Source organism: Photinus pyralis, unplaced genomic scaffold (genome assembly GCF_008802855.1).
Source record: "Photinus pyralis isolate 1611_PpyrPB1 unplaced genomic scaffold, Ppyr1.3 Ppyr1.4_LG3b, whole genome shotgun sequence".
Taxonomy (NCBI): domain Eukaryota; kingdom Metazoa; phylum Arthropoda; class Insecta; order Coleoptera; family Lampyridae; genus Photinus; species Photinus pyralis.
In genome coordinates, this window is record NW_022170510.1 from 4515697 (window position 1) to 4528082 (window position 12386).

Genomic DNA, 12386 nt, shown 5'->3' on the forward strand with positions numbered 1-12386 from the left:
TTTCTTATAGAACGTGGCCTGTAGAATCCATAGTTTCAAACAGTTCCAAGATTGGGCTACTAGTTCAAAAGTTACAGCCCTTTGAATTTTCTTTCGAAATTGGTTTCTAGTCTATAACTTTATTGAGAAGTCTGATCGAAAAAGTACGAATTGTTAATTATATTGTGAATTAATAAGAAAAAGTGTTTTCCCGGGAAATTTTGGAGTAGTCAATTTTTGGTAAAAAAAGGAAGGTTATATACACTTGCTTTTTTTGAGGCCGGAAGAAAAAATTGTCTGAGATCGATCGGGAAAAAAACATATTCTTATAGAATGTGGCCTGTAGAATCCATAATTTCAAACAGTTCCAAGATTGGGCTACTAGTTCAAAAGTTACAGGCCTTTGAATTTTCTTTCGAAATTGGTTTCTAGTCTATAACTTTTGATTGAGAAGTCTGATCGAAAAAGTACGAATTGTTTTGGATTCTACGCACCAAAATTTAATAGAAAAAGTGTTTTCCCGAGAAATTTTGGTGTAGTCGATTTTTGGTAAAAAAGGAAGGTTATACACTGCCTTTTTTTGAGGCCCGAAAAAAATTGTCTCAGATCGACCCGGAAAAAAAAATTTCTTATAGAACATGGCCTGTAGAATCCATAATTTCAAACAGTTCCAAGATTGGGCTACTAGTTCAAAAGTTACCGCCCTTTGAATTTTATTTCGAAATTGGTTTCTAGTCTATAACTTTTGATTGAGAAGTCTAATCGAAAAAGTACGAATTGTTTTGGATTCTACGCACCAAAACTAATAAGAAAAAGTGTTTTCCCGAGAAATTTTGGTGTAGTCGATTTTTGGTAAAAAAGGAAAGTTATACACTGCCTTTTTTTGAGGCCCGCAAAAAAAATTGTCTCAGCTCGACCCGGAAAAAGAATTTTCTTATAGAATGTGGCCTGTAGGATCCATAATTTCAAACAGTTCCAAGATTGGGCTACTAGTTCAAAAGTTACAGCCCTTTGAATTTTCTGTCGAAATTGGTTTCTAGTCTATAACTTTTTATTGAGAAGCTGATCGAAAAAGTACGAATTGTTTTGGATTCTCCGCACCAAAATTAATAAGAAATTGTTTTCCCAAGAAATTTTGGTGCAGTCGATTTTTGGTAAAAAAGGAAGGTTATACACTGCCTTTTTTTGAGGCCCGAAAAAAAAATTGTCTCAGATCGAGCGGGAAAAATCATTTTCTTTTAGACTGTGGTTTGTAGAATCCACAATTTCAAACAGTTTGAAGATTGGACTAATAGATCAAAAGTTACAGCTCTTTGGTTGGTTCTACTTACTCAATGCGAAACTAGGCTTGCATGCTGTCACTTTTGTGAGCTATATCCTTGGCTTGTGTTTATACACACGTCCCCTCCTGGGGCACCATGGTGAGTGGGGAGCTAAAGGGATGAATCTACTCTTCCTAACATGAATTAAAACTTTAAATACAACAGACGCTGTCCAAAACTAGCCAGAATGACCTGAAAGCAACCATTCGGTAGACCAATGCCGGTTCTCCCGCTTGCAGTATCCACTCATAACTCCATACCAAGGTCAAATGGGACTTGATCATCACAGAAGCAGTTCGCCGTTTGACGCGATTTTGTACAGGATTATCAAGGAAAAACCTGCGCTTGCTCATAGGCATACCTTTTGGACACTATTAATTAAATAAGCACAAAACACGTCCCTGCAGAGGTTGCAATACAGACGAGAAAATGGCTCACAACATTCTTTCCAAGTGTCCCACGCTCGTCCAAATGAGAGTCTATGTTGGGGGAATCATGGCGTGGGGTGCTTATAGTGACACTGGAGACAGACGACTGTAATCATGGAGGCGCCCCGACATTCATCATTCTGCTCCAAATCGAGAATTCGGACCTCGATTATTTTCAAATATTTATTGATAAGAGACTTTTTTACTGACAATTTCTATAAACTAAATTGCTAAATTACTCGTATTATAAGAAGGCAATACTTAATTATATTAGTAGAATATTAAGACAAACTCTGACAGCCACTCTCAAAATTGAGAGATTTACTTAAAAAAAAGACTGCTCAAAAAATGGGGTTAGTTGAATGATGGATCATGGTCAAAGTCATGTATGCGTCTGACTTCGATAGAGGTAAATTACGGTACAACTTAAATATTATTTTTTAAAATATCACTCGGTAGCTGCTGATTGCAGATCGTTTAATTTTTGTTTTAATGGTAATAAAATGATATTACTCTCTACATACTAATACTCAATATTCTATTCTATAACTGTAATTTACCTCTAATGTACACGAAAATATAAATGTCATCTAAACTATTACGGATCACAACGATGTGTGCGTGAAGAAATTCCCTCATAAGCTGAGCGTACAAGTATCATTCAATTCAAACAAAGTTAAGTATTTTTAGTTACATACTAAGGTATGTATTTTATCCGGCAGACCAACAATTTCATAAAGTTGTCCCTGCACCACAATAAAACAAAATAAACCCTGATTTACACTTTTAAAGCACAAATAATTTAAGTCAAGGCAGTTCCGATTTATAACTTCTGTATATATGCACTCGAATTTAAAAAGTAATTCAAAATAAAAGTTCCCTAAACTGTAAGAAATATCAAAAATTTTTTAAAGCATTATTTTTAAACAGCGAACGTTTTACATTTGCAACAAAACAGTTGCTCGTACACTATCACACTTCTTATGAAAAACGATCGGATGATCAATGGCAAAGCAAAGCTCGCTCTTTTTAGATATTAACAAATCAGTCGACTTCTAGAGGATACTACATCGAATCTGCTTAAAACGGCCGTGGCCCGGTATTCCAAGTTTCGGCGACTTGTGCTTCCCTCTACTCGCTTTGTCCTTACGAATCTCTCGAACTAATGTATAAAAGGCATCATCTACACCCATTCTAGTCTTCGCCGAAGTTTCCACAAACGGTATGCCGTACTGTTTAGCGACCTAGAAAATAAAACAAAATCAATTCAAAGTAAATTCGACAAGATTTATCACCAATCAATAAGTGCCAAGTGGAAACCAAACAGGTCTCCAAAAGCCCGAGTTTTTATGTGACGAGTCTTGCACAACTTAGATTTGAAGCTCGATTTGAAGTATAGTGTGAAGGTTAAATTTTGGAACAAACGTAGATCAGACAAGGTGAAAAAAACGATTGTGTTATATATGTTGCTTTTGTGTTGGCAGTTCAGGTGTTTTGCATTGAAAAGTAAAACAAGTGCAAATGTGCCACTGCACATATTTACAGTACATTCATTCACTTGGCATAAATAGTTAATTAACATTGTGTAGAGTATTCATTTATAAGTTATAGCTTCAGAATAAAAAACTTTTTTTCCCAAAAACAGTTTTAGCGCTAAATTTGTTACTACTCTGACATTCATCAAAAGTTCTATATCAAAATGGAAATGTTATATTAAAATACGATTTCAGGTAATACAAAACTCGTGAGTAAAATGACATTGCTTGACTCGGAAATTAAAATACTCGCCCCAAAGAGGCCTCATACTTCAATATTTCCTCGTCAGTAATATGCCATTTTCTTAACTTTTATGTAAATAAGTACTACATAGTTTTTAATAGTTATTTACATAAAAGTCAGGAAAATTACACATTACTGGCGAGGGAAGATTGAAGTGCAAGGCTCCTTTGGGGCCGCGCACTTTAATTTCCGAGTCAAGTAATGCCATTTTATTTTATTTATTTTATTTTTCATGAAATTCTAATTAAAAGTCTCAACGGCAGGAACCGTGTTCTGCCAACTACCGCTCTTCTTTCTCGCCCCTCAGCAGAAGAGACGGTTAGGGGTGATGGGGGGTGTGGAACTGGTTTTATGCGTCATGGTACTCTAATGAAAGGTCTCAACGAAAGGAATTAATTTATACCAAACATAGTCCTCCTCTTCGATCCCTTACCGTGATTGGATACATTCCCTTAGGTATATCTCCACAACAGATTGTTGGAAGAGGGTACTCACAGAGGGCGATTGGGACGTCTTAAAGAAATTATATCCATTGGAGATGTCAAAACTTTCTGGCCTACGAACCAGTGCATGCAGCAACATATTTTGATGTATATTTTCGCCGTTAATTGACCGTTTCCAGACTTATCAGCGACCCTGTATGTATATTACAGAGTGCTGCAGTCAGACGACGACTTTCTAAGGATTATCCTCGGGATTATCTATGATATCCACTCAATATCCACAAAGACATTACGGAAAGTTAATACTTTTAACCAAATACTCAGTAAATGATAAATGTTGATATTGTAGGATCAAGAATCCCAAAAGCTGCTTGACATGGAGCAATACAACGCGCAAGAACTTGCAGAAAGAAATTGCAAGGTCAAATCATTGCATGCAATAAGCATTGCAATGTATTTGACATGGTGCAATTCTATTTCAATTGCTAGATGTCTGCCAACAGAAGAAAAACATGGATTTGTCAACAAAGTTGCTAACCTCGAATAAAATTAAGTTTTGATTGCTTGAAGAATCATGCAAATTCCAAAATAAATAGGATTAATAATAACAAGTTAAAAAGTAATCGTAAACGATTTACATAAAGAGCATTAATTCCACTTGCATTCATTTCACATTTGTAAGATGCAACTCCTGCTAAAATCCGGCCACAAATATGAAAGATAGCGTTGCAAATGTGCAATCCATTTTTGACGACGTGCTACTTCAATTTCAGTTTATAAGAAGAATTTCATTTCAATGCTTTTCTAAATAAGAAAGTTGGAACTGCGCATGCGCAAACCTAAATTTTGAAACTGGCGCTTGATTTTCCTTTATTCCAAGCGTGTATGTATCAAATTTCGTTTAAATTCTTCCATAAATAAAAAAAGATGGCACTGCGCATGCGCAAAACCAAATTTTGAAATTGGTGTTCGATTTTCATTTATTCCAAGTGCCTATGTATCAAATTTCATTCAAATACTTTTATAAATAAAAAAATTTGCAATTTGGTTTAGAAATGGTCGAGATGCGAAAAGGGCACTGTGAATTTTGAATCGATTCGACTCAACTTTTGGCATTGCGTATTATATGGCTAAAGTTATGCCCATATTGAATTTCATGCAATTCAGTTCATAACTAACGGAGATGTAAAAGCGATCGGACATTTCTAAACAAAGTTATCGTTCACACGGACAGATAGAGGGGCAGACAGACAAAGGAACAGACGGACAGACCAACAGACAGACGACAGACAGTAATACAAAATTATAAACGATCTCTAGGATCGTTAATAAACGGCAAAAGTGTAAAATTATGGAACATGTAAAAAACGGTTTGTTGGTTTTTTTACAATAACTTTTTTTGTAAGCGGTACAGAAAAATTTCCTTCCTTGGTGCAAGACTCGACACCATAACGAACCAAATAGAGAAAAAAGTAGATCAATAGCTCTTAAGATAAAAAACGAGCGGACGGACGGACGGACAAAGTGGCCACAATAGCGCATTTTTTTTTATTTTTGAAATGCGCTAAAAAGTAGTCAGTGTGTCCCTCAGTATCATAGTTGTATTTTACTAGGTTGGTGACACAATCACAACTAGATTTATCCTTGGATTTATCCCTAGAATTGCGCAGTTCATGTAACAAACATAACCCTGGTTCGGTAAAAATTGCATGCAAGTCCCTTGCTGGTGCATGCCATTCGGAACTTCTGTTGCAACTTGCATGCAATTGCAATTTTTATTGCTCCATGTCAACCCAGGCTTAAATCTCATCCTGTAATAAATACAATATTTAATGCTTAATGCATAAATTTAGGTAATTCCGAGGGTAATTCCTTGTGGTTCTGCAGACTACTAGAAGAACTGTCTTACTAGAGGTTGCAAATCATACTATGGTGGTCCAAATGGGTGGGATTGCATGGGCAACTGTTATTATTGCATAGGCCGAGTTAATTTTTTGATAAATTTAAATTATTCTTTAGTCGATCATAGGTTATCTTTCATTTGTTTTTCACTGTTAAATAAAGAATCTCATAGAGAATAAAAAACACCATCTATATAGTCAATATTTTGTGAATTAAAAAGTTGGTACAGTATTCAATTTTCAATGGTTTCGGCATGGATTTAAATATTCTTAAATCAGCCCAATCTAACCTAATTTCTATCTTCAAAACTAACACAGTTACCTATGCAATACTGTGGATCTGGGACACCCGGTATGTGGGTACAGACTGAATCATAGAATAGAATGCACAACAATTCCCAAATATACACCTATTTGGTAGTAACCGTACAAAGGAGTCCTCGAAAAATGCTACCTATCGTTCCCGTCAGACAACTTACCTCTCTTGCTTGAGCCATATCAACGGCCCACGACGTAGATGATAAGTCGCACTTATTCCCAACAAGAACCATTGGCACTTCCTCTGCATCTTTCACCCTTTTAATTTGTTCTCTATAAGTTCCTATATCTTCAAAACTCTTGGCGGAATTAACGGCGAAAACTAGTAAAAACCCCTCGCCTGTTCTCATATACTGATCCCTCATAGCACTGTACTCTTCTTGACCGGCCGTATCTAATATATCTAATAGACATGTCTCACCATCTATAACTACTTGTTTACGATATGAGTCTTCGATAGTCGGATCGTACTCGTCCACGAAATGGTTTTGTATCAGTTGAATCGTCAACGCCGATTTACCGACACCTCCTGCTCCCACAACTACAAGTTTGTATTCAGTCATTTTAATGAATTACAAAAAAAAAACGTATCACTGCAATGCAATAAAGGCTAATAAACGATTAAGCGAGGTTCGCTATCCCTGCATATTAGTATACATCGATATTTGTGGCGCTTAAAGACTACGGAATAATTAAGAACACTTGCAAGTATTTAACTACTTTAATTAACTATAATGAAGAAACAACCGTAACTTAACTTTAACGAGCCCGTCAAAAAAAACTACTGAACTGACTTGACTGGCCAGTGGCAGTAATGCCAACTCACTCCCTTATCCCACCCATCAAGCCGACCGTCGACATAAAAAACTATGGAAATCCGCACTCAATCTGAATACGCAAATAGTCGTTGACGTCAATCGGCTGCTCTACTCGCAGTATTCAGTAGAATTTATTTTTAGTTTACTTTCACTTTCAAAAAATAAAAAGTGCACTTTTTTAATGGACTAGAAGAAATTTTATTCCATAGACATAGTCAGAACTATCCGTACTATCGGGAATAAAATTTCCTCTATTCCTACAGTACTCGTACAATGGAACTGTTCTGTTTTCCAATTTTCAACTTTCTTTTATCCATTTTTTAGCTCCCACTAGCTTATGAGCTAGAGTATTTTTGCTTCTTACTCTTTTTTCCCATCTCCAATAATCAAGCAAATATACGCTTGGATACGAAAAATCAATCGCACTGTATATTTTGGAATTTTTGAAAAGAGTGTAACATTGTCGTTTTAAACAATCCCACCATCTTTTGTTCGCCATGGAAACCTACGCCATTTCTTATTAAAAAATAGTGATATTATCAGAAAAAATGCTCATCACATGACACAAGAAAAAACGAAGTTGATGGTGGTTAACCGGGAACGAAACGTCAGACAAAATTTGAAACTAGCATCTTGTAGAGGGACTACTACTACTACTAAACCAGCACTCCCAGGATGGGATTTGATCTCTGATCCTGCCACAGTCCACAGGAGTTGATCCCTGTTCACTCGCTTTTGGAATTAGTTGTATCCGTAGCTATAAGTATCTATTTTATTAACGAGGTACTAATCAGTATATCAAGTCCCATTGAATTCACTTGTGCACTTTCTGAGTGTCGGCTTTAAACACACAGATGGACGCCAAATGTATATTATGGGCCTAGTAAAAAATAAACACCTTAGAAATCCTACTCAGCTTATTGGGAGCCAAACAAAAGCTTCGGGTTCATCCCATTCTGTACGGTATGTTCCAGATTCCGCCATGTCAAGTTCATCCAAGTGAATATGAATGGCAATGGCAATTTACTCATTATGCAAGTCTTTCTGCAAAATTTCTAATAGCTTTGGCTATCTATAGTTTTACACTTTTATAGGCGACCTTCCGAAATTTGAGCATTACCAACATAAGATTAAGAAAAACCCTATATGCCATACTAGTGTCACTTGACAGGAATATGTTTTTCGTAAATTTTTCCAAGTAATAATCTTTTTTTAATTATATAAATTAAGGTAATCGTGGCAATTGATTTTAGTGTTACGCTTAAACGAATGAATCGATTTGGTTTGCAAAGAAGTTATTTAGACTTATTTAAGTTTATTAATTACAAATTTCTGATTCATATTATGATTCATGAGTTGTAATTATTCAGAGTTAATTTTCAATAATGTCTCATCGAGGAGGTCAAGACCCACAACCAGGATACATGGACGAAGTGTGTGTGAAAATATCAGAAAAATACAAACCACCACCACGAATAAATCTCGCAATAACCTATGCTCAGAGATTATATTTAAATAAACAAATTCAGTACAGTATCATTCCTTATGACTTCTCCTTAGAAACAAGTATTAAAGACCGAGTAAGAGAATTGCGGAGTGCACGTAGACAACTTTATGAAGATCAAGCGGATCGGTTGAAGGAGGCCCGTTTAAAGTATGAACAATTCTTGGAAGACAAAAAGTCTAAGGAGAGCATTAGTAATGTGTCGCAAGAATCAGAGATACCAGAAGAGCAAATATTGAAAGCTTCAGGTACTACATCGGGGGTGATGTATCCTACTTCCTATTCTCATATTCTAACACCAACCCCACTATCAAATACAGACACAAAGGTGTTGTTTAAGTGCAACTCCAATGACAAAAGTCCTTTTAATATATCCGATTTTGAAGCAGACACATCTAGTCCCTTTGATAACATGGAATTGAAAACTATTAATGACATAGAAGAATTGGCCCAAGTTTTGAAAAAGGGGGAGACAAGTAATCATTCCTATGCCATCCCATATACAGATGCAGCAGGTCAAGCCTTTCCCAATTATGTGTCTCTTCCAAGTACGTCTGGACAGTCCACAACAGTTTCAACATACGCCGTGCAAGATACACGTAACTTACCATATTCTCCGTATATTTCTCAAACCCTCTCCCCCTACACACATTCCATTACTTCAAGGACTTACAATAATCTTAACGGATATTATTATACTAGTGACATTGTGCAGACAAATGTAAATCAAAATTTTAAACTAGATCAACTACCTTACAATTACGACAATTCCTCTAGTAAATTATCTAAAGAAAATACAAAAAGCATACCTGACATTATGAAGACTCTAGAATCTGAACTGAAAAGTACGAAAATTTGCCAAAATGGAGTACCAAGTGATCCAAATAAATCTCAAGAAAGTAGCACCGAGGTTGTTATTAAATCGATAGATTTAGATGATGTATTTAGTCATTTACCAAAAAATTTACAATATCTCTCCAAAGACATTAGCTTAATGGGATTTCCACTATCGAGGGTAGCGCGTGTTTGTCAAACCATTGGCGATAATCAAAAAAAGGTAATTCTGTTTGTTAATCCCAATAAAACTAACTGACCTTTTTTGCAGATTGTGGAACATTTGATAGTAATGAGCGAACTGTTGGATTTAGGCTTTTCCGAAGAGGAGGTGTCTCGTGCTTTATTGCAATGTAATAATGATCGTGATAAGGCGTTGGATATACTTATTTCGTAGCATTCACTGTTCACCATGGCTGTGCTGGTTTATTTATGATCACTATTTATTTGCATTTATTTCGCATACTCTTACATATTAATTTGCTAAGGAAGCACTGTGTTGGTTGTGCGCTCAATATGTTTATGCAAATATATTCCTGCTTAAATAAATAATCTAATGTGTAGATAGAACAGATATAGAATGGATGGGACTTCTACTTATGGATATAAGAAATAAATTTTCAGAATTTTTGTATTTTTATTCTTGATCATAGTTTTTTATCACAGTCCACAGTTTAACCTGAATTCTTAATTCTGAAATGAGCTCGTTAGGAACCCACCGATACTGCATTTGTGCCCAATCCAATAAAATATTTTCTAGTGGACAGGATTTGAGCCAAGGCTGCTCTACCAACCTAATCCACTATGCATTTACAAATATCCCTGAACCCGGATTTAAACTTATTAGTGCCGGCTAAAATTGTATGAAAGAAAACATTTGAACGCTCGCTAGATGTAGCCATATTGCAATATGCATTTTGTTTTAAGTTGTGAGAAATTGTGAAACGCCCACATATTTTCCATCTTATTTGTTGTTTCACAATTGGGTACTGTACTAGTATAATTTGAATTTCTTTGGTTTATATATGCTAGCTACTGAATGTAAACAAGCAAGTCAATAGTCTAGTCTTTCCTGAATTTATAGGAATAAATATATCAGGATGATGATATCCCGAAGCCCTGTCAGTTGTGTGGTGTAGGTCTATAGATACCAGTATGGTGAATCCAGAAGGAGATCATGTTGATCTGATCTTGGAATCATGTTTCAATACAAGCATAGCCAGGAACTTGGTAGTAGGCATATTACTAAAATTTGTCAATAATTTTGTCAGCTACCCCCCTAGCCCCAATTCTTGACTCCCTAACGAAAACATTAGAAAAGTTAAAAACCAGTAGTTAACAAATATTTTCTGGTATTATTTTGGAAGCAAGGAATCCGATGTATACTGCAGTACAGGTAGGTAAGCTATATGGAATGTAACAACTCAGTATATATCCTATATAATTATGGCAAAACGTGTAAAAGTACCAATCTTTACTAATGGTACGACCGGACGGTCATTGAAAGTAGCTACCATAGCGCAAAATATAACATTTTTAATTATTCCAAGGTGTGGAACACATTTCATACAGATATTTACTACATTTTAATAATCAATTAACTAAGTTAAGAGACCAGATCATACAAATAAAATGGCAGTAATAAACAAAAAGATATCCATTCTGAGTTGTTAATTTGAACGTACTACGGTTAATGTGCATGTCGTACGACATGCACATTAACCTATTCAGAAATACGCTGTCTATATGGGGTACAAATTCAAATCAGTAGGTAGGTATAGCCAATTCTGCGTGATGACGTGTATTTCTACGAAAAAGTGTTACTATACTTATTGATTTAAATTGGTTTATCTTCGTCTTTCAACCTACCCATTTAATTATAGAAAAATTGGAATTTATGGCTGAATTAGAATATTTAATGGAGAAATATGCTTTTGAGTTTTTGAGTATTTTATGATGCGGCCCGTAGATGTGGCAAATTGGAATTTATGGCTGAATTAGAATATTTAATGGAGAAATATGCTTTTGAGTTTTTGAGTATTTTATGATGCGGCCCTCGAGTTTGACATGCCTACTGTAGACGAGTACAAAAAAACGCGTGCAGAGTGCGTCCTAATCCATCGGGTGCTTTGCCCTTACCCTTAACATAGGGGAAGCTCTATGCCTCAACTACTTTATTTTGGGCCACAATCTGCACCCGTAGGATTAAAATATACCCTTTCTTGGTACCTACTATATTAGTCAAACATTTTATTATAGCATCATTAAAGCTGAGAAAAAATCACTACGGGTTTGTTAAACTTATTTTTTCAAAATAAATGAACTGGCGAGTGTGCTCGAAAATGGCCTTTTCCGTGTGTGGCCATAATTCCGCTATTTGTAGACCTACAAGAGACTTTGGCATCAAAAACTAATCAGAGCATAACTTTTTAAGCGGCTTTGTATCCGACATGCAATTTTTTAATAAATACGTTTTTTTTGTAGTAAAAGCAGTTTTTGTTTTTTAATCGGGCAAAGGGGGCCGGTATGAGCACAGTTTAGTTTTCAGAAAGAGAGGCCATATGGAAAGAAATTTGAGAACCACTGAGCTATAGTGGCTCCAATATGGATGCTTGCGATTAATATTTGGTATAAGGACAGGGCCGCCGATAAGGGGCGTCAGCCGGAGCATTTGCCCCGGGGCCCGGTCATATTCTGGGGGCCCGGCCAAAAGAGGTTTTGAAATCTGATTTTTAATTGTATTTTTTAACAGAAATCTGAATCTATATGAGAGAGTAGAATATTAAAAAAATGCACAGTAGAAGATTTAAAAAACCATACCATTGAGCAAAATTTCCTAATTACGCCACCGTGACAGAAGGCTCGCTAGGTCAAAAACCGTTTGAGATCGACTATGGGTCAAGATAGTTAGATCAATCTCGGTACATTAGCTCTTGAAGCTCAACTTGCTAGAGAAATTTTGAGCGAGTGATCACTTTTGCTAATAAGAAAATCCGCAGAGTTAAAATGTAATTTGAATTCTAACAATTCATAATAAATTATGAAAATTACTGTGTCTGT

At 35.8% G+C, this 12386-nt stretch overlaps 2 protein-coding genes across 2 annotated transcripts; one reads left to right on the forward strand and one right to left on the reverse strand.

The window, feature by feature from the left end:
* Window positions 1–2401: 2401 nt before the first annotated feature.
* On the reverse strand, window positions 2402–6949 carry LOC116166954 (ras-like protein 1). The gene is made up of 2 exons (XM_031482176.1): window positions 6332–6949; window positions 2402–2973 (listed from the first exon to the last, which is right to left on the reverse strand). Exons 1-2 carry the CDS (start codon window positions 6731–6733, stop codon window positions 2785–2787), a joined length of 591 nt encoding a protein of 196 aa, XP_031338036.1. The 5' UTR covers window positions 6734–6949; the 3' UTR covers window positions 2402–2784.
* Window positions 6950–8122: 1173 nt separating this feature from the next.
* LOC116167263 (ubiquitin-associated protein 1-like) lies at window positions 8123–9956 on the forward strand. Its single transcript, XM_031482581.1, has 3 exons — window positions 8123–8186; window positions 8242–9549; window positions 9598–9956. Exons 2-3 carry the CDS (start codon window positions 8374–8376, stop codon window positions 9721–9723), a joined length of 1302 nt encoding a protein of 433 aa, XP_031338441.1. The 5' UTR covers window positions 8123–8186; window positions 8242–8373; the 3' UTR covers window positions 9724–9956.
* The last annotated feature ends 2430 nt before the right edge of the window (window positions 9957–12386 follow it).